The 25171-nt window shown below is 40.7% G+C and overlaps 1 protein-coding gene across 1 annotated transcript in view; it reads right to left on the bottom strand.

Moving 5' to 3' along the window:
* Window positions 1-226: 226 nt before the first annotated feature.
* LOC145395793 (glutamate receptor ionotropic, kainate 3-like) overlaps window positions 227-25171 on the bottom strand; it is a 36985-nt gene continuing 12040 nt past the window's right edge. Inside the window, exons 2-7 of the mRNA XM_080269329.1 lie at window positions 15397-15568; window positions 13523-13599; window positions 10810-10969; window positions 6260-6525; window positions 5148-5282; window positions 227-233 (exon numbers count right to left, since the gene is read on the bottom strand). Of these exons, the coding sequence (XP_080125455.1) occupies window positions 227-233; window positions 5148-5282; window positions 6260-6525; window positions 10810-10969; window positions 13523-13599; window positions 15397-15568 (817 nt within the window). The remainder of the gene's footprint in view (window positions 234-5147; window positions 5283-6259; window positions 6526-10809; window positions 10970-13522; window positions 13600-15396; window positions 15569-25171) is intronic.

Raw genomic sequence — 25171 nt, forward strand, 5'->3', positions numbered from 1 at the left:
TTATGGATTTGAATTTCATTAAAAAGCAGACTTTACGATCTGCTATCAGACCCGCTAACATGTTGAAACGACAACCTCACTGATACCAGTACACCAGTCCTGTGTAGACAGCCTTAGCATGTTTTAAATATGGATGGCAGATGTTAGTGCAGAAATGGTGACATGTGAAGGTGTATTGTACAGTACGTATAGGGACTGCTGGACTTCAAGGAACGGGATCTGGTGCTTACACCCTGATTCAGACACATTGTTAAAAATCATGATAGTAAATTATCTTATTTTAAACAGTAACGTAAGACGATGTATAATATACTGTATGTGAAGTAGAACAAAAATTACTGTACTCATTTATAATTGTTAATGCCGATACATTTATTTTTTACTTTTTCATTTTTTTCATATACAGTATAATAGTTATTTTTTTCTACTGCAAATGTATATGACAGAAGATTAACATACATAAAAGAATCAAATTTATTAATGCAAGCATCCCAGTAACTTTATGTCAGTCACCGTATCTCCGAAACAGCAAAAAAAAAAAAAAAAAAAAAAAATTGTAACAAGTCATCACCCATTACCCCACTAAAATCTTCAGACTAACATTACAAATGACTCACGTGGTATAGTGCATATCCTTACTATTATATCTGCAAGAATTGCTACATTACAAGAAGTCAGCTAGAACGTCCAAGTACTAGAACATGACTCCTGAAATTGCTCCACTTAAACTACAGACTAGATACATACAATCCATACTAGACAATTTACCAACCAACAAAGGTCCAGGCCAAGATTGAATTCCTCCAACTGTTTTGACAAAGTGCTCCCCAGAACTTGCTTATGCTTTAGCTAAATTATTCAGGCTATGCTTACGTAATTCTTCATTCCCTAATTCTTGGAAAGCAGTCAATACCAACCCAGGTCTTAAAAAGGGAAGTTTCTCTGACCCCTCTGATTACAGACCATTATCTATCACGTCTTCTCTTGGTAAAGTATTTGAAACTGCATTGAATAATCGCAGAATTAAACATATTGAATTCAACAACTTAATTAGTGATAGGAAGTATGGATTTCCCCACAAAAGATCCACTATTGATATACTCAATCTCCTGACTCATACCATCCATCAATCAGTTGACCAACATGGAGAAAGTGATGCAGTGGCCATTGATATTTCTAAAGCTTTTGACAGAGTGTGGCACCATTTCCTGCTATCCAAACTCCCTTGCTATGGTCTAACATCTTTTGTTCCTCTGATTTCCTCATATCTCAGCGAGCGAAATATAAGAGTAAAAGTAGATGATGTATATTCTAATATCCCTCAATGACCAATGGCATGCGACAAGGATCAGTTCTGGCTCGAAACATATTCCTACTTCATATTAATGATCTGTTATATGTCACTCAATCATTTCATTCATACGTCGATGACTCAACACTTCACAGTTCATTCACACTTAACCCATGGATTGCGAGCCACAGCTGGGGCTGGGTAACATTGCGCTACGAGCCACAGCTCACGCTGTGCTGGCCGTGCATCACCGTAAACAACTCAACCAATACGTAAACTTACACATAGTGCTACACAAAGACGGAGAGATAGAGAGAGATAAAGTAATTACGTAATCCATGGGTTAAACATCCATTCACAAAATTTTATACCTCGAACTCACAACTCAGTACAGCCACCTCAATAAATCAAGACTTATCTAGGATCACTGAATGGGGACAAAATAACCCTCTCTCAATTAATGCTAGTAAAACCAAATATATACAGTTTACTAATAGACAGATATTGCAAGATTCCTATACTATCTTCGATGCTATTACTATTCCATCTCCAAAAGTATTGAAATCCTCGGTGTCTCACTTATCAGTGCCCTCATCTGTACCTCTCATGTTAGATCACTTGCTAAAATCGCCTCAAAGAAACTTGGATTATTGTACCGAGTTCGTTGCTTCTTCACTGACTAGCAGTTAGCTATAGTTAATAAGAGTCATGTGTCCTCTCAGCTGGAATAATGCTCACCTTGTGAAAAGAATGGGGAAAGGTTGTAATAAAACAACTAGACAAAAATTCAGAATAAAGTTGTTGGAATTATCAGTAACCTTGATATTACAAATATACTTCCTCCCCTATAGGTAAGAAGGAATATTGTCTCTCTTCCATTATTTTACCAATACTTTTATGGACAAATATGGAAGTGTGCATGGAAAAGTTTGAAAGGAATGAGAGAGTGTTTTTGATCGGTGATATGAATAGTAAAGTAGAGAATGTGAAGGTAGATGGAGTAGTTGGTGAATGGGGTGTGCCTGCTGAGACAGATGAGAATGGCAGTGCTTTAGTGGACATTCGTGCTGGGAGGGGGTTGGTGATAGCCAAAACCCTCTTCAGACACAAAATGATCCACAGGTATACATGGCGAGTAATGAGAAGGGTGGGTGGTGAACTGAATAAAAGGAGGGCAATGATTGATTATGTATGTGTGGCTGAAAGGAAGCGAAGGAGTGCAGCCTGATGGATGCAAGAGTATACAAAGGCTGGTGGTGGTCGGAATCAAGGTCCAAGTAAAATGGAGAAATAGAAGAAGGGAAGAACGGAAGGAAGGAGCAGATGCAAGGAGAGTGGAAAGGTTACTAGAACATGAGAAAAAGGCAGAATATAAGAGAGAAGTGAAGGAACGCTATGGTAATTATGGACTGGAGCAGATGGAGGACATGGAAGATGTGTCCAAATATTTACAGAAGAAATATGTCCAGCATGAGGTGGTGAGTGGGGTGAAGAGAAGACGAAACAGGGTGCAAGGAAAAGCATGGTGGAATGAAGAGGTCAGACAGGCTGTGGCACAAAAGAAGAAAGCATATAGTGATTGGAAGAGAAATATGGGTGTGGTAGAAGTTGAGAGATGGAAGAGAGAGTTGTTTGTAGACAGAAAGAGAGAGGTGAAAAGATTTGTAAGAGTAAGAGAGTGGATGAGGAATTTGGAAGGAATTTGAGTGTAAAGTGGAGGGAATGTAAGAAAATGTTCTGGAAGGAGTTAAAGAGAGTTAGACAGGGTGGCAATGAAGTTAGTAGGGGAAAGATAAAAACGGTAAATTACTAGTGGAGAAGGGATAAAAAGTGAGCAGATGGAGGGAACACTTTAATGAATTATTGAACATAGAGAATTAAAGTAATGTGAGAATAAGTGCCTTGGGAATGGCTGGGAGAAGGAGGGCTGTGTGAAAAGAGGAGGAAATCAGTAGGAAGGAAGTTGTAGAAGCAGTGAAGAAAGTCAAATCGGGGATAGCCCCAGGATTTGATGGAGTGTGTGGTGAAATGGTGAAGCATGGGGGAGAGATTGTAATACAATGGATGTGGAAAATGTGAAGGTTGGCCTGGGAGAAACGTAGAGTCTCGGAGGATTGGAAGTCAGGGAGAATTATTCCCTTGTACAAAGGAAAAGGGGAAAAAGAAGTGTGTAGTAATCGTAGAGGCATTTGTATGCTTAGTGTAATAGGAAAAGTGTATGGTAGGATACTAACTTATTGACTGAGTTAGGGAAATAATAGATGAATTTGTTGGAGAAGATCAAGGAGGTTTTAGCAAGGAATGAGGTTGTGTAGATCAAATATTCATTTTTAGATCCTTAGTGGAAAAGTTTCTAGAGAAGGGAAAGAAGTTGTATGCTGCCTTCATGGATTTGGAGAAAGCATATGACAGGGTGGATAGACAAAGATTATGGAAAGTATTAAGGATATATGGAGTAGATGGGAAGTTGTTGAATGCTGTGAAGAGTATGTATGAGGGGGCTAATGCTGCAGTGCGTGTGGATAGTGAACTGAGTGAATTTTTCTATTTGAATGTTGGGTTGAAACAGGGATGCATCATGTCTCCATGGTTGTTCAATCTGTGTATGGATGGGGTTATAAAAGTGATACAAGGTAGGGAAGTGGATATTGGAGTGGCCCTAATGAGAGAGGGCAGTGTTTGAAAACTCCCTGTACTCTTGTTTGCAGATGATACTGTGTTGTTAAGTGAAGATGAAGGGGAGCTGCAAGGCTTGGTGGATGAGTTTGGGAAAGTGTGTAAGAAACGGAATCTAAAGGTGAATGTAGGGAAGAGTCTTCAAGAGAAGTGAAGTCAGTGAATGGAGAGTGAGGTTAGATGGGGAGGAAATGAAAAATGTGAGTATGTTTAAGTACTTGGGTAGTGTGATGAGTAAGGATGAAAGTTCTGAAGGTTAAGTGCTTGAAAAGGTACAACAAGGACGAAATATTGTTGGTTCTTTGAAAGCAGTAATAAGGAACAGGGAAGTGAGCATGGAGGTGAAAAAGTTACTACATGACAGTATTGTGATACCAACTCTAACGTATGGAAGCCAAACTTGGACCTTGTTGGAGGGATACAGGTCAAGAGTGAGAGCAGTGGAAATGAGTTATTTGAGAGGAGCATGTAGAATCACATGGAGAGACAGGCCAACAAATGAGGATGTGAAGGAACGTTGTGGTGTGGATGTGGATGTGATACAAAGCTTTAGGAGAAACACATTGAGCTAGTTTGGCCATGTGGAGAGGATAGAGAGTGAGAGACTGAAGGGGAGAGTGTATGTGACGTGGAGGGGGAGAGGGGGAAGGGGAGGCCAAGGATGAGATGGAGGGAAGTGGAGAGGTATATGAGAGAGGGGGTGTGTGAGCTGGGAACAGGGAAGTGAAATGGAGGGGGACAGGGAGACGTGTAGGTGATTTGTTTGTGGCCACCCCGTATGGGATTAAGTAGTCTGGCAATAGATAGATAGATTTTATGACAAATGCTCAGACGAAGTTGCATCCACTATGCCACCTCTGCATGCCATCCCCTATGCTATATGGGCATCTGGTAACGCTCATGACTAGAATGTAACACTGCCAAATTGCAGAACTTCCACCTATCAGAAATCTTTTATTCCCTGAACTGCATCTCTTTGCAACTCACTTCCCCAGAGTTGTTTCCCTCTAAACTTCAACCTACAGCTGTTCAAGCCCAAATGTTACTGATTTTTATGAATCAAGGATACCAGTAATTTGGTGTATGGATTTTTTTTTTTTTTTCCTGTGATTTGTTTTTCCTTCCTCTGTTCTGTTATTAAACAAAGAAAAAAATATCACTGTAAGCAAAACCAACTCACTTCATCTTCAGAGCTGCGTTGAGTCCGTCCATAACATCTTCCCCGACAAGCATGCTCCCAAGTTCTCTATAGGCACTTGATTCAGAGTTTAAAAAGAACTTCTTGTATGAACCATCAAAAGATCTTATTGTCACCCTGTAACATGTACAAATTAAAATTGTTTAGTTAGTATTACTACTAAGGCCCCATAGAATAACGCAACACCAAAACTTAACTTCCAGATACATTTAGTAATTTTCTGTTAACTTTAAAATTTACCTAAAATTGCCATATTTGCATTTCGAATGCTAACTTGTGACAGTAAATTAAAACCAAGATATGATGCTAGTCACGAAAAAGTGCTATGGAAAAGAAGCAAGACGTAGTACTGTCTCTCCCTGCCACTGAGTTTCCTGAAAAGTTACAAATAAAAAAAAAAACGGGCAAGGTAAATTGAAAGAGCTATAGTATTTTTATTTGGTCTTTCTCTATATCGCTTATTACAGCACATTCATTGCATTTATCCTATTGTAGTATAATAATAATAATAATAATAATAATAATAAAGTTACACAACTTTCTGAATATACGACAAGCAGTGAACTGAATAATTTCCAAAGTGCCACAGGATGTGCGGATCCAGTCCACGTATTAATGCAGACAGTGGAGGAGGCATAAGCGAAAGTCTGTACGGCAGTGATATATCTGCAGAACAATGGATGTGAAAGTGAATAAGGTTACAAGGGCGGTAAGCACAAAAGTAAAGAGAAAAAGAATATAGGAAAGCCGGAGATGAATATTGAGGGATGGAATATTTCAAGTATGGTTAAGTGGATGATGTATTACGTGGTACTTGAGAACACCATTTATTGATTCTTTCAGTGTTGCCCTGCTTTCGAACAATCAGGTCTGAAAGTAACGTATCAAAGGATTTGAATAAAACACCAGCTGCTGGGTGAAAACTAACTCACTGTGTGATGTGTTGGTGAATGAGGGGCAAAATAGTACTAAGAGTTTAAGAACTTTGATGCGGTGATAGAGCAGAGATAAATAACCAAAGGGCCCAGCATTAACTTACTTTTCAATTTCATCCAGTACCTTTGCATCCAAACATTTGTTCTTCGATATCTTACCTGTCAACTACTTTGACCAGGTCCTCAACTGTCTCTGGTCTGGGTGGCAGCCTTGGGAGGGTGAGGGAAGCGATGAGGCTGGCGCGATATGCTGTGCCCACCACAACACCGAAGAACAACCAAGTGCCGACCAGGATGTGGTTGGACTGGCTGGTTGAGAGGCGTCCGTACAGTCCCTGGCCCAACAGGGTACCCACAGACTCCAGCACTACTGATCCAGTACTCAGCACTCCATGCCGCGTTTGCCACGTTTTTCTCCTCGTAATCTGTAAAACATACATATACAATGATATACATATACAACGATATGAGTGCGTAGCTGTTTCTTTATTGTGTCATAGGGGCGAGCAGTGATGTATCGGACAGTGAATGGTTTTGATAATACCAGTCATAAAAGAAAGTGCACCTTCACGCATCTGCTACCGTCAGGAAGACACACAACTCTGATGATGTCATTTGCATCATTTTTTTTTTTTTTCGGCGGAGCTGCTTGATATGTCCAGATTCGTAAAGTAATTTCGATCTTTTTCTACTTTTTCAATGTAATTTTTCGGCTACATATAGCACGCTGTACAATAGTGAAATTGTTATGGAATAGTCAGATATTGGTTATAGTGAGATTATGATGTATTATTCATTTTTTTAGAGTTCATTTAATTAGGAATGGCTAAAGTTCTTTCTTCGTCGAAAAAAGCAGACAAATTAATACTGTATGAAAGCAGAATTAATTAACAATTCCATGCTATGGTTTCAAGAAGTCAGCAAGTGTGAAGTTGCCTACCACTTACATGACAGTGGTGGCTGTAGCAGAGGCTCGGGGTGGAAATAACAATCTGAACCCACTCTTTACTCATCTATACCATAAATATATATTTCAGCAAAGTGTTTAATGTTATGCTGTATAAAAGCAGCAATATATATTCTTTATTTTCCTATTGCATGAATCTAACATCATCCAAGAAGAGTCGTTGTACTTATAGCTGTAAAATGAAACTAATATTTTTTCCATTACATTTCTTTATTGCTCACTCTGATTTCCACCTGTGAGTCTCCTGTTAAAGACTCAGTTGAACATATCGTCTGGAGTTAACTGGAAAAGATAGTAGAATTAACCTGACCAAGGGAGTGTTCATGGTACGAGAATAAGCAATTGTCTCCATTGACACATTCAATTAAATAAATATCATATCCTGTTGGCTCATGTTATATAAAATGGAAGAAAAAGAAAACGCGACAATGAGAGGGTTAAATGAATCATTGTCCTCTGTTAGTATAAAACAGTAAAGAACAATGGCAATAGGCATATTTGGCACCAAATGGGCCTTCACTAAAATGAAGAACCATACTGTGCTTTGCTAGAGTAAAGCACATTTGTGAAAAAAATCCTGAAGGAGCTAAACAGAAACATCTACCTTGTGAAAATATATTTACGTGTGTGGCTACTCAGAGAGATGCCTGGAACCACTGTCAAACTCACATCTTCTTCATTTCTGCAACATTCGCGGCCTTTCCTCTTACTTTCTCTCCGTCGAACATCACCTCTCCTCCTCTAAACCTCACCTTCTCTTCCTGTCTCAGACTCAGCTGTCTGAGGCAACTAACAGCAAACCCTTTTCAGTTTCCTCCTACTTCTCTATACTCATTTCAAAGCCAAAGGTGGCTGTTGTATATGTGTACTCAACGATTTATCTTACTCTCGTGTTCCTAAACTTGTTTCTTCTCAATTCTCTACTCTCTAGCGTCGGCTTTCTTGTTATTCTCTGGCTAAATATATCTGTGCTGCTTACTTAGCTACTGACTATGAAAAATTCTTCGACTGTCTTACTTCACTGATGGAACACATTCTCTCCATTTCTCCTTTCTCTGAAATCTCCATTCTAGGATATTTCAATGTTCACCACCACCTTTGGCTCTCATCTCCTTTCACTGATCTACCTGGTGAACAAACCTACATCTTTTCTATCCGTAATGATCTATAGCAGCTTGTATAGCACCCTACCCGTATCCCTGACCGCCTTGGAGAGAGTTCTAACATACTTGACCTCTTTCTTACAAATAATCCTTCTGCTTACACTGTTAATCTGTTCGTTGGGCTCCTCCGATCACAACCTAATTACCTTGACCTGTCCTATTGTTCCTGTACGGCCTGTGGACCCACCAAAGAAACGTCGACTGTCGCACTTTGGAGCTGCAGATTGGGAGACTCAGAGAGTACTGCATCTGGGTGTGCATTGCACATTACGCAGGTTATTCTCTCGGGCATGGAAGCATACATTCCCATCTCATATCCTTTGACTAATGCAAGAAAGACTTGGTTTAATCACGTTTGTTCTAATGCCATCCGCAGCAAGGAAAGGGCCTACAAAAGGTACCAAAACCAACCCACCCCTGAATCATATCTCGCTTATGTTTCTGGACTGAATTGTGCTAAGTCTGTTCTCTCCACGAAAAATAATTTCATCCGTACTAAATGCTCTTAACTCTCCAGCTCGAATTCTTCCCGCTCCTTCTGGCACCTTGCCAAAAACCTTTCTAACAACTTTATCTCATCATCCTTCCCTCCTCTTTTCTATTCTGATGGCTCTGTAGCTATTTCTTCTACTGATAAAGCAGATCTCTTCGCTCAGACTTTCTCCTCCAATTCCACCTTAGATGATTCCGGGGCTGTTCCTCCATCACTTCCACTCTCTGACTTCCTCATGGCTGACATTAAAATTTCTTCAGCTGATGTATTTTCTTATATCGCTGGCCTTAATACTAACAAGCCATATGGGCCTGACGGAGTCCCTCCTGTTGTCTTGAAGAACTGTGCCACTGTTCTTACACCCTGCCTAGGTAAACTCTTTTGCCTCTGTCTGTCAACTTATACCTTTCCTTCCTGCTGGAAGTTTGCTCTCATTCAGCCAATCCCAAAGAAGGGTGACCATTCCCAACCCTCTAACTATCGTCCAAGTACTTTAACATCCTGTGTCTCAAGAATTTTTGAGTAAATTCTTAACAAAAAAAATTTAAAGCATGTTTCCCATCACAACCTTCTTTCTGATCGTCAGTATGGGTTCCGTCAGGGATGCTCCATTGGCGATCTTCTCACCTACCATTCAGACTCCTGGTCATCCTCCTACCGGGACTTTGGCAAAAGCTTAACTATCGCACTTGACATCTCAAAGGCTTTCGATTGAGTCTACCATAAATATTTAATTTCCAAACTGCCCTCTTACGGTTTCTATCCTTCTATCTGTGCCTTCACCTATAGCTTCCTTTCTGGTCATTCTATAGCCACTGTTGTAGATGGCCATCGTTCTTCTAGATCTATCAACAGTGGTGCTCCTCAAGGCTCTGTCCTATCACCGACTCTCTTCCTTTTATTCATCAATGACCATCTAAGCTGTACATGTAACCCTGCCCACTCATACGCTGATGATTCCACCCTTCACTTTTCTATTCGGTTCCGCAATGTCCATCTCAGCACTTACTTCAACAAATAAGGGATGAGGCTATGGCAAACCTAATGTCTGACTTGGCTCGTATCTCTGACTGGGGTAAAAGTAGTCTTGTTGTTTTTAATGCTTCAAAGACTCAGTTTTTACACCTATCAACCCGACACAATCTTCCACAGGAGTACCTACTAATGTTTAATAATATCCAGCTCAATCCTGCATCATCCTTGAGCATGCTTGGGATTTCATTCACTCGGGACTTATCTTGGAAAGATCATATTGCAACTCTTGGAAAATCTGCTTCCAAGAGATTAGGTGTGCTAAGCCGACTCTGTACCTTCTTTACCGCTGCACAGTGTTTGACTTTATACACGTTTTTTTTTTATACTTTATACACGGGTTTCATTCGCCCCTGTTTAGAGAACAACTTTCATCTGTGAGGAGGCTCCCCACATACAGCTCTTCTCATTTTGTCTCATCAACTCTCCTTCTCTTACTGGCTCCCTTCAACCTCTGTCTCTTCGCCGCACTGTTGCATCTTTATCTCTTTTCTGTCGCTGCTTCAATGGTCGCTGCTCCTCTAAACTCTCTGCTTGTATCCCTCCACCTTTACGACGGGCGCATAGCACCCTTCTAGCAACAAACTTTCGTTCCTTTTCTGTCCAACTCTCTAATGCAAGAGATAACCGTTACTCTCAATCCTTCATTTATGCAACAAGTCAACTCTGGAACTGTCCCCCTTTGTCTCTATTTCCTACTTCCTATGATCTCCAGTCTTTCAAACGATATGTGTCCAGGCATTTCGCAATGAACGGATCTTGAATTTGGCTCTCTTTGGTATTGTTTTTTTTTTTTTTTTTGAAGGAACGGTTTGTGGGCCCCTGGCCTTTGGTTCCTTCTTTCTTGCATAAGAAAAAAATACTGAAAGACGGCCCGGGGCTGCTAACTGAGAATGTCCCAAGACTAAATTTAATATAATGATAAACAACAACCACAATAAGAACAACAACAAGGACAAAAATAATAATAATAATAATAACATAAGGAACCGTTTTCTGGTGCCTGTTATTACTAATACTGGATGCGCCCGTTCCTGACCAGTTGCATGTTTACCTTGACAAGTGTGAAGCAGACAGTCAGCGTACAAGCCAAGACACCGATCCACACTTGGCCACTCAAAGGGTAGTAGAAGCTCAGCCAACTGGGTGTTATGACTGGCGTGGCCATGGCGAATTTAGCAGCAGTTTGATCATAGGGAAACGTCAAATCCCATCTGGAAACATTGTTAGAAATAAAGAGGCTACGTTTGTAGATGTTATAGCCATTTGTTCCATCTAACCAGAGGAAGGAATTTGTTATCGAATAATAATAATAATAATAATAATAATAAATTAATAATAAAACTAATAATAATTATAATAATATCAATAATAACAATAGTAATAATAATTAAGAATGAAAGAAAAGCATTCCGAATCCGAATGCTAATTGCCTGCCAGAATATGCTGTTGACTAAGTCCATGATTTTGGCCATATCTTCATATGCTGAAGGTTTCATTTTGATAGCTCAAGTCGTTTACGAAATATAATTGTACCACAGGCGGTCTATAAATGATTCTTGATTTTTGGCAGCCATGTTTCTGATCTAAACCAAGACCCCGAGTGCCCATTTTCGAACTCGGTCAAGATTTTGGCCACATCTTGATACCCTGAAGGATTCATGTTGATAGCTCAAGCCGTTCATGAGATATAATGATGCTAAAGACGGGCAATAAAAAGTAGTTGAACTTTGGCAGCCATTTTGATGACCTTGACCTTGACCCCGATTGCCCACTTTCGTACTCGGCCAAGATTTGGGCCATAGCTTGAGGCCCTGAAAGTTTCATGTTGATAGCTCAAGTCGTTCATAAGATAAAATGGGAACACACACACACACACACACACACACACACACACTGAGACAGGGAAAAATATTATTTCTCTGCCTCGTAAGGTGGGCGATAACCAGAGGCCCTCCCAACTGGGGAATCACACCAGCCGCAAGCCAATACATATCTAGCACGGCTTGAAGTATGACATTGACCTACTTTCACCAATTTCGAACTTGTAGATTTTCATCCCTACTACGCACCTGTAAAATTTAGTGATGATATCTTGCAAAGTTATCATGGTAACAGATACACAGATCTTGACCTACTTTCACCAATTTCTAACTCATAGAAAATTTCGATCCCTGCTGCAGTACATACATGTTAAGTTCTGTGGTGATAACCTGAGCGGTTGCAAAGTTATTGTGTTAACAGATACACAGACCTCCTACTTTCACAAGTTTCAAACTCGTAAGAGATTTTCATCCCTCCTACACACCTGTAAAATGTTGTGACGATATCTTGATCGATCGTGAATTTATCATGGAAACAGACACATAGAGCTTGGCCTACTTTCACTAATTTCGAACTCGTGATCGATTTTTTATCTACTACAGACCTGTAAAATTTTGTAATGATATCTCGAGCGGTTGCGAAGTTATCTTGCCAACAGAAACACGGACAGACGGACAGAAAGACGGACAGATTGAAAACAATACCAGCCTCGCTATTATTATTATTATTAATATTATTACTATTATTATTATTATTATTACAGCTGAAACTGAAGTCCCATCTGGAAACAGTACCATAAAATTAAAGATTTTTTATATTTCCCACTTGATCATCTTCCCATAGCTCCATGCATAGGCAACCCTCCAGATCATTTCCTATACCATCGAACATTGTTAGACTACAAGAAGCTACGGTACAATATTTACAACTCCATCATCATCTTCCCATCCATTATATCCTTCCTATTTCTGTTTATGTTGGGAAACGAAACTCTATCTGTCTATCTATTGTCTGACGCCATAATCCCATAAGGGGTGGCCATTTGACTTTGAGTTATTTGTTTTACGGGGAGGGGCACTAACCCTCCACCTACCCAATTGCTGACACGTAGGGAGCACGTATGGTTTGGTTATATGATAACCATCCAGCGCTGTAAATGGTTTCTTGGCTTACGGGAAACCATTTGGCTTGTCACTCAATGTAAAGCCACCTGTAAAGGAAAGAAAAGCAATAAAAAGTGACAGGAAAGATGGGAGAAATAGGAAGAGAGGAGGGCAGGCACAGAAAAAGAATGATAAAGACTAAGGAAGAAGTAGGCAGCACTACATGAAGTGAGTGGATGATGGTCGTCACCACCTACCACTAATAAAACCGAGAATAAGGCACAGGTAATATATTTTTCTCATAGATGAATATATAGTCCTTCTTGGACGCACTGGCGGAACACGTTGGTACTGACATTTTTTTCATCGGCTGAAATAAGATTCTTTTTTAAAAGATGAGTTATCAGAGCCAGTTTCTAACCCCTTCATTATGGGATGGACTTTCTTAGGCTTACTAATGTTGCTTAGTAACATAAGTGAACCAAGAAAAAGTGTCATTATTGTCAACAAGCAAGAGAAGGTAATATGTACAGAATTCAGTTCCACATTTGTAGACAGTCAGTAGAAGAATGCTCCTGAATTTTGTTCACTGACAGGTTCATTTTCAACTTACCCCACTTTTACAAGTAAAACAAAATTCAAAAACTATTTTCCTCATCACTTAGGTTATCTATAATTAATAAGATATTAGGCAGTTTCAGATTAGATAGGCTATCTCTATCTTTTGACAATGTGTAGGTTTTCTTTTGCTGCAAAAAACTATCCACAGTTAAACCGGATTATCAATAAAAACCAGTGAATACTGCAGTGCAAAAGGTTACCCTTAGCTTTGAATCTCACCTCTCCAGTTCTTGAGGAATAACACCATATATCACTGTTGCCATGAATGATTTACGAATCTGCACCTGATCTGTCACCTGCAAGTAAATATAACAATGAAAGAAAGAAATGAAATCCCCAGTTGATATATATATATATATATATATATATATATATATATATATATATATATATATATATATATATATATATATATATATATTATCTCGTGTGTCATTTTTACCATAAACTCTTTCAGAGAAATGTTTCGAACTAAAGTTATGATGTAGCATTCCTTAAAGCTTACCAGCAAGATGCCCTTCCTAATTTGAATGAAACTGATCAATTTAGTGCTTAATAAAGTACGAGCCTAAGGCTCCAAGTATAATACTGTATTGTTCTTCCGAGGAAAACCTAAAAACATCGTCATGTTTATTTCGAGATGTCTGGATTGAACACATTGGTTAAAGTTTAGTGATCATAGGCAGTGTGAAATACAGAATGATGACAGATCCTAATTTGATCGTTTATATACATGAGGATTGAGACTACCAGGTAACTTTTGCAAGCAAGAGCTGGAAAGGAAAGGGGACTATGGTTCCCTGCTTGGCGGTTGCTATATGGCTTCCGTTATTGGGGAGGGACAGAGGCATTCACTTCAGGAAAGTAATGTCAGTAAAATATGGCAGGATATGCAACGCTTCAGTGAAATGCGAGAAGCGCTATGCCACAAGGAAGCAGAGGGGTGGCGGGGAATCATGCCTTCACCTCCACTGTGTTTTAAATACGAGAGAGAGAGAGAGAGAGAGAGAGAGAGAGAGAGAGAGAGAGAACTCTTTCCAGAGTAAAAACAATCCCCTGGACCAAGTCATCAAACTGTCCAGAGATAATGGACGAGCTAAGGCATTTTTTTTTTTCTAGTTTTTTTTCCAGTTAGGGAATAAATATTCAGAATGAAACATAAATTACTGCTCTCGGTACCAAACTTTTTGAAAAGAAATCTAATAATATCCTCTAAATAATAAAAAATATAATAACATCCTATAAATAATTAGTTATATATCAAACAGGGATAGAGTCGAAAGAAGCCCATTGGTGCATACCAAACAAGAAAAAAAGGACGTCACTCACACGACATCGCTCACAAACAGTGGTGCACTATGGTTGAACTTATCTAAGTACATACTGGGGGTTCATAAAATATACCAAATCTGATATCCCTGGGGTTTATCATGTAGTTTTAGGTGGCACTGACGATACCGATGCCAGCGACAGCTAGCAGTTTGTACTGTATGTTTCATTGATCGACATCGATCATCCCTGAGGGCAGCGGAGATGTGAAAGTGCTGTTTCAGTAAGTTTACTTTCATTCATTCATTCATTCGAAGTTTTCCTACACACATAGTGCAGGCCGGGCCATACATTAGCCCGGTCAGTGGGGTATGGGCTGGTTAAATAATAGTAAGTGGGGAGGACAGGACCTGGGGATTGCCCAGCACACACGTCCTGTCTCCTGGCTGGCTTTGTGGTGTTTTCAGCAAGGATGATATTGTAGAACACTGATATGCCAGAGCTAAATCGAGTTTGATTAACACCTTAAAAGGGATGACATCTTATTTGAAATTAGGTTTCAGGCAGTAGCAGCCAAAATGAGATCAAATCCAAACCCTTGCAGTGAATACTTTTGGAATAATAATTGTGAAAAACAATGCAGTATCTTTAGAGATCACATTTTAAACAATCGCTAACATAAAAAAGTAAGTGGGCTACTAAATACAGTATTCCTAAACGATGCTGATATTATATTCGTATGTAATATTCAAATTAATTACTTTAAAAAAAACAACAGATAGTAACAGCAAAAGTTTGAATGTAGACAGGTATATAATTCTCACCTCGATCCAGCTGCGTGATGGAAGGACTCGGTAAGTAAAATTCAGGGCTTGGCCAACCGTAACCAGCTGATTGTAGTCAGTGCCTGAGTACCTGGTGGTGTTGCCTTCAATTGCCTCTTGCCAGTAGGGTTCTATTGGAAGCGCCGTCACGTTTATCGTTGCGCCATAGAAACTGCCAAAAATAATGTAATATTGTGAACGTATGGAAGCTGCAGTGCAACATTAGGTGGAAGTGACTTTTTATTCAGCCTATGATAATCCTGTAGGAATAAAGGCTATTGCATATTATTCGAAGCAAGTATAGGTACCAGGTACTCCGTGACAAATTTTTATCATACTGGATTACTAATATTAATTTCATTTAAGTAATTGTGTTTTGGCTCGGTGTTCTCTTTGATTACATTGTAACATGTATACTACAAGCTACAAGTTACACCTGTTTTACACTAATCTGCACTAGATTTTCAACCTTTCACAAATAGATACCTCAGATGCAGAAAAATACAAAGCCGTGGCTCTACTTCATTTCCATAACACTTTCTCATGACTAGCACCATATTCTAGTGTTAATCTCTTCTTAAACCCGTTCAAGATGATGAGATGACAGTTTTAAGCCAGGTTAGAATGAAATGGGTATAGCCCAGTCTATACTCGTGAGTAATTTGGATACGTTACTTATGTTTTTTTTTTTCCATTTTGTAATGCCCAGTAATTTCAACACATTACATAAGATACTTCAGTTCTGAAATGGCCAGTAATCTGTACACATTACTTGGTGTATTTCTCCGGGAAAAGGGTGGAAGGTGTGAGATAGCGTAGACCTGATGTGGGGGTCCAGGAAGCCACTTGCACCACCCGGGCACCGTCAGGACTGTACGGCAAGTGAATCAACATGCTGTACCTGCACAATACGTTTATAGTTTTGAATGAATTATCTTTATTCCCTAGACACTACAAGGGTGTATTTTATTATTTCCTGTAGCTAAAGAAGGGACAGTTTCATGTAGTCTTTGGAAGAACTCTTGTATCTAATCGAGGCTATAATTTAACCCATTTGTTTAGGAAAATATAACTAACACTTCAATCTGAAAATTGTCTCCCTAGTGAAATTTTCTGGCCGTAGCAGGAATGAATGAAAACAAAAATGTATGAAGTTAATTCCACTTACATTCTGTTCATCACATAGGGCCGTCTTTTCTAAGTCTTGGATGGTTTCTAGTAATAAATCTTGTCCAGTTAATTGGTTACTACAGTTGACTCATCAGCCATTGGTTCTGTATAGCCTACTCTCCACTGTTTTTATCTCGCCGAAACAAAGTCGTACTCAGGGCTTCTCACGGGAAAAAGACCAGTTACTCTGCCATGTTCACTTTAACTTGACCTAATCTTATCACCTCTCCATCTTGAATGCTAAGCTGTAACTAGATATCAGCACTATGATATGTTCATGGTCGTGAAGTGTCATTGAAAGGAAGTATAATCACAAAATTGTTGTTCTGCCACTTAGCTGTGTGGAATAAGATGCAAAAGGAAAAAAATCTGGGATTAATTATAATGAAGAAAATGAAATGATCATGTAGACTGCACAAGTAATAATATCATCTTGCTTTGTTCTCGCTTCAGTCCAACAAAGCTTTGAACTACCAACAGCAGGCTTTTATTCAGTAAGCGGAACTCTGGCTGCCATTTCCTTTTTACTTGTTGGGAAATTTAGAGGGTCGGCAGATACTATTGCTCAAAAAGTGTATGTGTATATTTGCCACCTAATTATTGCAGCGTCTTCCATTTATTCATTTTCTGGGGGGAGGGAGGAAGGGGACTCCCACAACCGCTAGATAATTTTACTCAACACTGGAGAGTTTTTTAAATACAGGGGTGAAAAAATAGCCTCCATCAAATCTTTCACAACGAAATCTCCATCCAAAACTCAACTTAAATTCTTGGGTTTTACTCTTGATTAAATTTCATGAGACATTACGGTTCTGAAGGTGCTAAGATCTCATCTATGATTACGTATTCGTCGTTGTTAAAGCTATTTAAATGACACACAAGCGCATAAGAGGGTGTCCCATGCAAAATTAGTAAAGAAAGAGAATGAACCTACTTTCGTAAGGCAACGAGGATCCGACACAAATGACAGTACACTTAAATTACAAAGGGAAATACGGACTCCTAGATAATAACAGAGATATACGCATGTCTGTGGCCGTGGTGTACGTGGTGCACGTGCCCATTGCCCTAGTTCCCATCAGCCAAGTGTAGGGACAATCAGTATTACTGTGTGAAAGGAGGGGAACAGGTTTCAGCACGCGGAGGCTGCTTCTGATGAGCCTCAGACAGGTATTTGGGCATTTTCCGGGGACAGGCAATTCGTGCATCATGGATTTTTCACGGCATTTTTTTTTCATTGTCCGTGAAGGAATACCTGCGCACAGGATCATTATCACCAGAAACTCTCCCTACATTGGCTTGACTGCCCTTCCTGTAACAAGGGCAAATATGACGGAATGGTATTCTTTTGAAGTCAGTGAATTATACATGTTGTCACAGAGTTTTTATAGAGTATGCGATATTAAAGAATAATATGCAATAATACTTGAGAACAGGACAGAGAATCGACTTGTGAAAATCAAGCAATGATTACTTTATGCCGACTTACTTCACCGATTCTCTAAGGACGAGAATTTATAAACTTTCACAACAGTACACAGCAGAGACTAATTGCTCACACGTGCTGTTTGTTGGTACTGTTGGCCTGTGGAGAAAGTGACTCCACACCTGACAATCAATAACTAATGCTATTAATGATAAACAGATTCTTGCGGGTGCAATTAACTCCTGGTTGCACAACGGATTTTAAGCTTAATACAAAAGGATCGGCCTAAGTACCAGTTAGGAATAATGCAAAGCGTTTATGCAAACTGGGAGCTATAAGTGAAATAAACTTAATGGAGAAATAAAACACGAGTTTACATTACATTAAGCTCAAGAAAAATAAAATTAATTTATTGATTACAATGAAACAAATTTACGTTACACGTTTCATTATGAATTTTAAAAAAAGGAGAACACACTCACTCGCTCACTCAAGAGTTAAACTCTTAAGCCTAGGAAAATATGAAAGAAAAATACTGGTCAGAGAGTGGGCTAAGCAGGAACTGGGCGTCATTGCTGAGGAAGGATGCTGCCTCACTGAACCTCTCACCAAATCACGCTAGGTGGTAATTCAGGAACTCGCTGGACAACGGTGGCGGCGGGATGAACTGGTCGTCGTTGCTGAGGAAGGACGCTGCCACACACGCTGCTCGACACTGAGCCCAATCGAACCTACTTCCACAATGCTCAAATCCTGCCTGAATTCAAACAAGCAAGGCGAGGACTGAGGCCAGCTGCCAACTGGTAATGGCTAGAAGTGAGCAAAACACCCATAACAAATCACTCTGTGGAGGTGCTAATGTCATGCACAAACACGATCACTTATGAAACAGTGAAAAATTGATCCGAAAACACTCCCGATTAGGTGAATATGTGGCGGTTGACTGAGTGATACATACTGGGATTCCACTAGAATTCGTGGTTTCCCACCAAGTTCAATGTCACGAGTTTATTTAAATATATGATCGCAGCAACCCGTGACATTACGCCCCATCAAAATGAATTTTTTTTCTCGGGGGAAAAAAAATTTCAATACACATACATATAAATCCTAACTCAGTCACACAAGATTCACACTGTGGTGTGTGTGTGCTATCCTGCTAAAGGAGAAAGTCACAGTTGCCAGTGAGCGAAAAAACCTCGTATTTACGTTAATAGAAGCAAGCTTGAGGAAAAAACTCCGTGACGACGGTGAAAAATCCTGTACTTAGGTCAAACTGAGCAAAAAGTTCACTACATTTACATTAACAACTAATTGTTATGTAGCGTGATGTATGTAATACTTGGTGTAAGTGTAACAGTTATGATGTAACCGTACCTACATGTAAAATTACATAATGCAAATCAGCAGTAAATGATGACAACAAGGCAGAAGAGAAGAGGCGGCAGCATGCATCAGGGACGATCAGCTGTTCTGCACTGCAATGCTGCACCCGCCAGCTGCACCTGCAAAAGGAATCAAGGTGGAGGGTCAAAAGTGTCATTTCTCTCTCTGCCTAGCAATGAGTACTTATGTTATAATTAACCAGGAAAAGTAGTCTTTGGATTTACAAATCTCTTAGAATCCTTGTAGTTTACTGGTTAACGCTTATTAACTAGGAAACGTGCCAGTTCTTCAATTCACAAATTTCTTAGAACAAGCAGTTTACTAGTTAACCTAACATTATTAACCAGGAAACGTGCCAGTTTTTGAATTCACAAATTTCTTAGAACAAGCAGGTTACTGGTTAACCTAACACTACACTTACAATTAACCCACCCCATCCCGACGTTTTCTGGGCAGTAGTACGCCCCAGTCCCTACATTTTGGGACCTTTTTTTTTTTTTGGCTCAAACATCTGCTTTAGGTGAGAAACATCGAAAATTCATAGAGAAATCACTCACCTGAGGTTTAAAATACTCGATCTAGGTACGAGTACCTCCTTACCTGGCTGGGTTTTCTAACAGGCTGGCACCAAAGAAAACGAGTTCTATGGAAGGGTAACTATTTTATCCACTCATAAACAGTATTTATTTATTTACTTGGTACGAATTTATATGTAGTTCAAGAGTATATTGGTTTTCAAACAGTAATATAGGCATTATAAGCATTGTTTCACTCTTTAACTCATCACCATTCATGACCTTTTTTTCCCACATTACCTGATCATCATTTCTGACTGTTTCTTCCTCTAATGCTATGTAAACTTTGTCCTCCACATTGTCATCGACTGGGGAATCACTCTGGCCTTGAATGTCTTTATTGGCCAGGTCACTGGTAACAGGTGAATTGCCGAAACAATGGCGTGTAGGGGGGGGGAGAGGTTATGCGGTGTAAGGCATTGTCCCTACTTGGCATCTTGTAGAGGAATAGAGGAAGGTGTCCTGTGTATACGTGTCAAAAATCACTCACAAAATCACTCGTGAAAATTGAAAATTGTGCAAATTAGGGACCTTGCAATGTTGCCGCATTAATTCACGTCTCCGGGATATGAGTGCACATCATGTGAGGACGTGAATTCACGTCTCCGGGACGCGGTGGGTTAATGACAGGAAGCTGAGAATCCCTACGCTATCTCGGGCAGGTCACATTTTAACACCCACCGTGGGTGTGAACACTCATGTGGATAATGTGCATTCTCCGGGAATCCTCAGAGAGGCCCACAGCTCGAGACATTCCACAAGGTAATTCATACACTGCCTCGGACTGTCTCTGCGGGGTTCTCAAACTTCCCCCTTAACTTATGGTATACATGTATATACAGGCCCTGGACATACTGTGTCCGGTGGGGCCAATGGGTGAGACGTCAGGTCTGCACCCACTTTACCACTGCCCTGTCTCTCAACTGCTTCAGAGATTATAGGTGTGGGTTCAAACGGCACAGGAAGGAGATGTCCCTGATTAGTAGTACTTTGACACACACTGCAGGAACGCACAAAACTATCTATCTCTCGTCCCATCCCTGGCCAGAAAAAGTCAGCTTGGATACGGCCCTGGGTCTTCCTTTTGCCCATGTGACCTCCTGAGGCTGAACAATGACCCCATTCTAACACTGCTAGGCTGTACTTAGCGGGAACGACAGACTGCAGTCGAATCTCGCCCTGGGGTGTTCGTGACTCATGGTACAGCCGTCCTTGTTTGCGAAGGAACTTGGCTTGACCTCCCCGTGAATACTTCATCACTCTACCCTTTTGCTTCTTCCACATGGCAGCAGGTGTCGGGTCAGAGTGTTGTTCTTGAACAACAACTTGGCTACACATCAGATCTTGCGGCGATTAAATGGTCACTGGGGTGACACAGTTTGGAGCCTCAGCCATGGCTCGGGTTACTGCAGCCAAAGTCTGAGTAGCGTCATCTTCAGTGCAACCATACTTGGCACCGGGAATATTGCCTATGATAAGGTCAAATAAAGGTTCTGGCATGACAACTGCGACTGTCGTACAAGTGTAAAATGGAGATGCCACCTGGATACATGCCTCAGGAAACAGTCTCAATGATCCATCAATAAGGTTAGCTTGGATCTGTCGACCTGTGTACTCCTCAGGCCGAACTAGACTCTGCCTGACAGAGCAACCTGAGCAACCATTGTCTCTCAGAACCTTCACAGGAATGCCTCCCACAAACCCTGGCTGAACAAGGAAATCACTGTCACCTGTGGGAGGGCCTGTGGAGGAAGCAGCAAGCCACTGATGAGGCTGCTGAATAAATGATGCGGCAAACATGGTGCCCTGAGAATTAGATGCTTGAGGGGTTATACTCACTGTCTGTGGAGATGGAGCATTGGCCTCCTGTGGAGTGTTCACTGTCACTTAGGGACTAGTGAACTGTGGGGAAGTACCCATACTGCTAGGGACAACACCACCGTGCTGCTGCTGAGGAATGAAGGCTGCGTTCGCCTCCTGCCTCGGATACACTGGGGCTGGTGCCGAAAAGGTTTGTCCCTTCGGTCGATTGCGTGGCTGATACTGCTGCTGGTTAGGGGACTTGTTGTACCTCTTCCACTCAGGCTTCTGAGTGTTTTGCCCCTGGTTCTTCCTCTGCGGTTTTGGACCTTGGCCAATATTCTGAAAACGGCCTTATTGCTGGGGTTCAGCCTGAGACGGTTTCCCAGATTTATCAGCTTTCCTGTTCCAGGTATGCTGCTTGCGAGTTTGATACCCGTATGCAGTGAAGAATGCATCAGCTTTCTTCACCATTTGGCTGGCATCTCTTACCTGGCAGATCTTAAGCTGAGCCATAAGTTCAGTAGGCCACAACTTTTCTAGCTGCGTGCGCAGTATAAGATCAATTATCCCCTCACGCATGGAAGGAGTTTCATCTTTCTCCATCCAATCATCTAAGTAAGCAGTAAGGAGGTCAAGAAACTGAACGGCAGTCTCTTTTTCCTGTAAACACGCCCTCATGAACTGGCTCTTGGCATCGTCAACTGTGAGACCATATGCTTTGACGAGTGCTGCCTTCATCATCTCATACATGAGATTGTCTCCACGAATTCTGTGGAGAATATCGAGGGCAGGGCCCTCAAACAGGCTAAGAAACTGAAGCTGCTTAGCTGCATCATCCAGTGGCTACAGTTGAGCCATGTCTTCAAAACGAGCTATGTATGGCTCAATTCACTCGCCTTCCTTGTATGGAGGAAGCTTGATGTGTGGGGTCACCAAAATATGTGCAGGGATAGTGCTTGAGGAGCTTGGGCCAGCTGCACCAGATGTGTCTGAAGCCAAGGAACCTCACTTGAGCTTCAACATTTCAAATTCATGTTTTTCGCATGCTTCTCACTCGGCACGTTCGTGTTCTCGTTCTCTCTCTCGTTCCTCATGCTTTTCTCGCTCATGTTCTAACTCGAGTTCGCGTTGTTTACGCTTGTGTTCGCGCTCTTTTTCGCGTTCCTCACGCTGAATTTGCCGCTCTTCACGAGCATCATTCTCACGTTGCTGCTCATAATTAAACCGAGAGAGGACATAGTCCTTTATTTTCTCGGGGTCTGTAAGCCTCATATCTTTAGCTTCCTGTACATAGATGCTGGTAGACATGATGCTAAGTCAATCTAAGTGAACTAGAGACTCAGTACTGACTGCAATTTTGCAGAGAAAGATGCCAATAATCGAGAATAAAGAATATAGGCACAGGTTAGTGGTGACCAGTTTTATCAAATTAAACTGGTAAGGAAAGAAAATTAAGCAATTGACTGTGAAAACTATTACGTAAATTAATAGAACTGAATCAATAATCACCAGTAAGATAGTGCCTATAGACTTTAATAATAAATACCTAAGTATGAGTGAGTGAGTATTATCTTGTGAATAGCTTTAGAGCTAGGAGTTAATATCCTGGCTAGGTCGCCAAATGTCATGGGGTTTTTATAGAGTATGCGATATTAAAGAATAATATTCAATAATACTTGGGAACAGGACAAAGAATTGACTTGTGAAACTCAAGCAATGATTACTTTATGCCGGCTTACTTCGCCGATTCTCTAAGGACGAAAATTTATAAACTTTCTCAACAGTACACAGCAGAGACTAATTGCTCACACATGCTGTTTATTGGTACTGTTGGCCTCTGGAGAAAGTGACTCCACCCCTGACAATCAATAACTAATGCTATTAATGATAAACAGGTTCTTGCTGGTGCAGTTAACTCCTGGTTGCACAATGGATTTTAAGCTTAATACAAAGGGACTGGCCTAAGTACCAGTTATGAATAATGCAAAGCGTTTATGCAAACTGGGAGTTATAAGTGAAATAAGCTTAATGGAGAAATAAAACACGAGTTTACATTACATTAAGCTCAAGAAAAAGAACTGTTAATTTACTGATTACAATGAAACAAATTTACGTTACACGTTTCATTATGAATAAAAAAAAAAGAACACTCACTCACTCACTCAAAAGCTAAACTCTTAAGCCTAGGAAAATATGAAAGAAAAATACTGGTCAGAGAGTGGGCTAAGCGGGAACTGGGCGTCGTTGCTGAGGAAGGACGCTGCCTCGCTGAACCTCTCGCCAAATCATGCTAGGTGGTAATTCAGGAACTCGCTGGACAACGGAGGCAGCGGGATGAACTGGGCGTCGTTGCTGAGAAAGGACACTGCCACACACGCTGCTCGACACTGAGCCTAATCGAACCTACTTCCACAATGCTCAAATCCTGCCTGAATTCAAACAAGCGAGGCGAGGACTGAGGCCAGCCGCCAACTGGTAATGGCTAGAAGTGAGCAAAACACGTCCATAACAAATCACTCAGCGGAGGTGCTAATGTCGCGCACAAAGACGATCACTTATGAAACAGTGAAAAATTGTTCTGAAAACACTCCTGATTGGGTGAATACGTGGCGGTTGACTGAGTGATACATACTGGGATTCCACTAGAATACACGGTTTTCCACCAAGTTCAATGTCATGAGTTTATTTAAATATATGATCACACTAACTCGTGACACATGTGCCAAGCTCTGACCATACTGATGGCCCTAATAAAAAAACCTTCCCATACAGGACTATTGGATCATGGACGACCTCACAGTCACACCTGTCTTTGGGAGGTAAATGGCACATTACACAGTACTTTACCATATTATGGTTCCTGCACTTTTCCACAATGTGGGACCCTTACCAAATTCTGACCATGCTAAAAGGTTCTTTCACCATTTCTTTTCGCCTTTCCATAAAGCTGTGGTGGATGAGTTGCATGTATTGTTCTGAGGTTGACTGGCATTTATCCAATACACATTGTCCAACGTCATCTCTTATGCATCACAGTCTTTGTTGCTTGTGACTGCAAGATTGGATATATGCTGGACGTTGTAGTTGTCGCCCATCTAGCGTGACGATAATGTAACCACTTGCGTCTCTCCTTGTATAATATAACTGCCAAGTTTCTCCTTGAAAGTGGGACAGGAACCAGCGGTACTGTCAAGCCAAGGAGGAAGCCTGTTTTCCCTGCCAAGACCGAGAATGGTGCTTTACTCATCGAGAAATGTGGTAACATGTCGGTCATCCACTGGCATGACAATGGGATGTGCTGCAGGTGGTACAAGAAAGTGTTTCTACACTTTCCTGCTATCACTCTTATGAATGCATTCATACTGTTCAGACGTCTTGTTGGTATAACTGCTGCACCAAGGACACAGTGCTGCAG

Source organism: Coenobita brevimanus, chromosome 33 (assembly GCF_032717465.1).
Source record: "Coenobita brevimanus isolate Jiangsu-jjx chromosome 33, ASM3271746v2, whole genome shotgun sequence".
In the NCBI taxonomy this organism is placed as follows: Eukaryota; Metazoa; Arthropoda; class Malacostraca; order Decapoda; family Coenobitidae; genus Coenobita; species Coenobita brevimanus.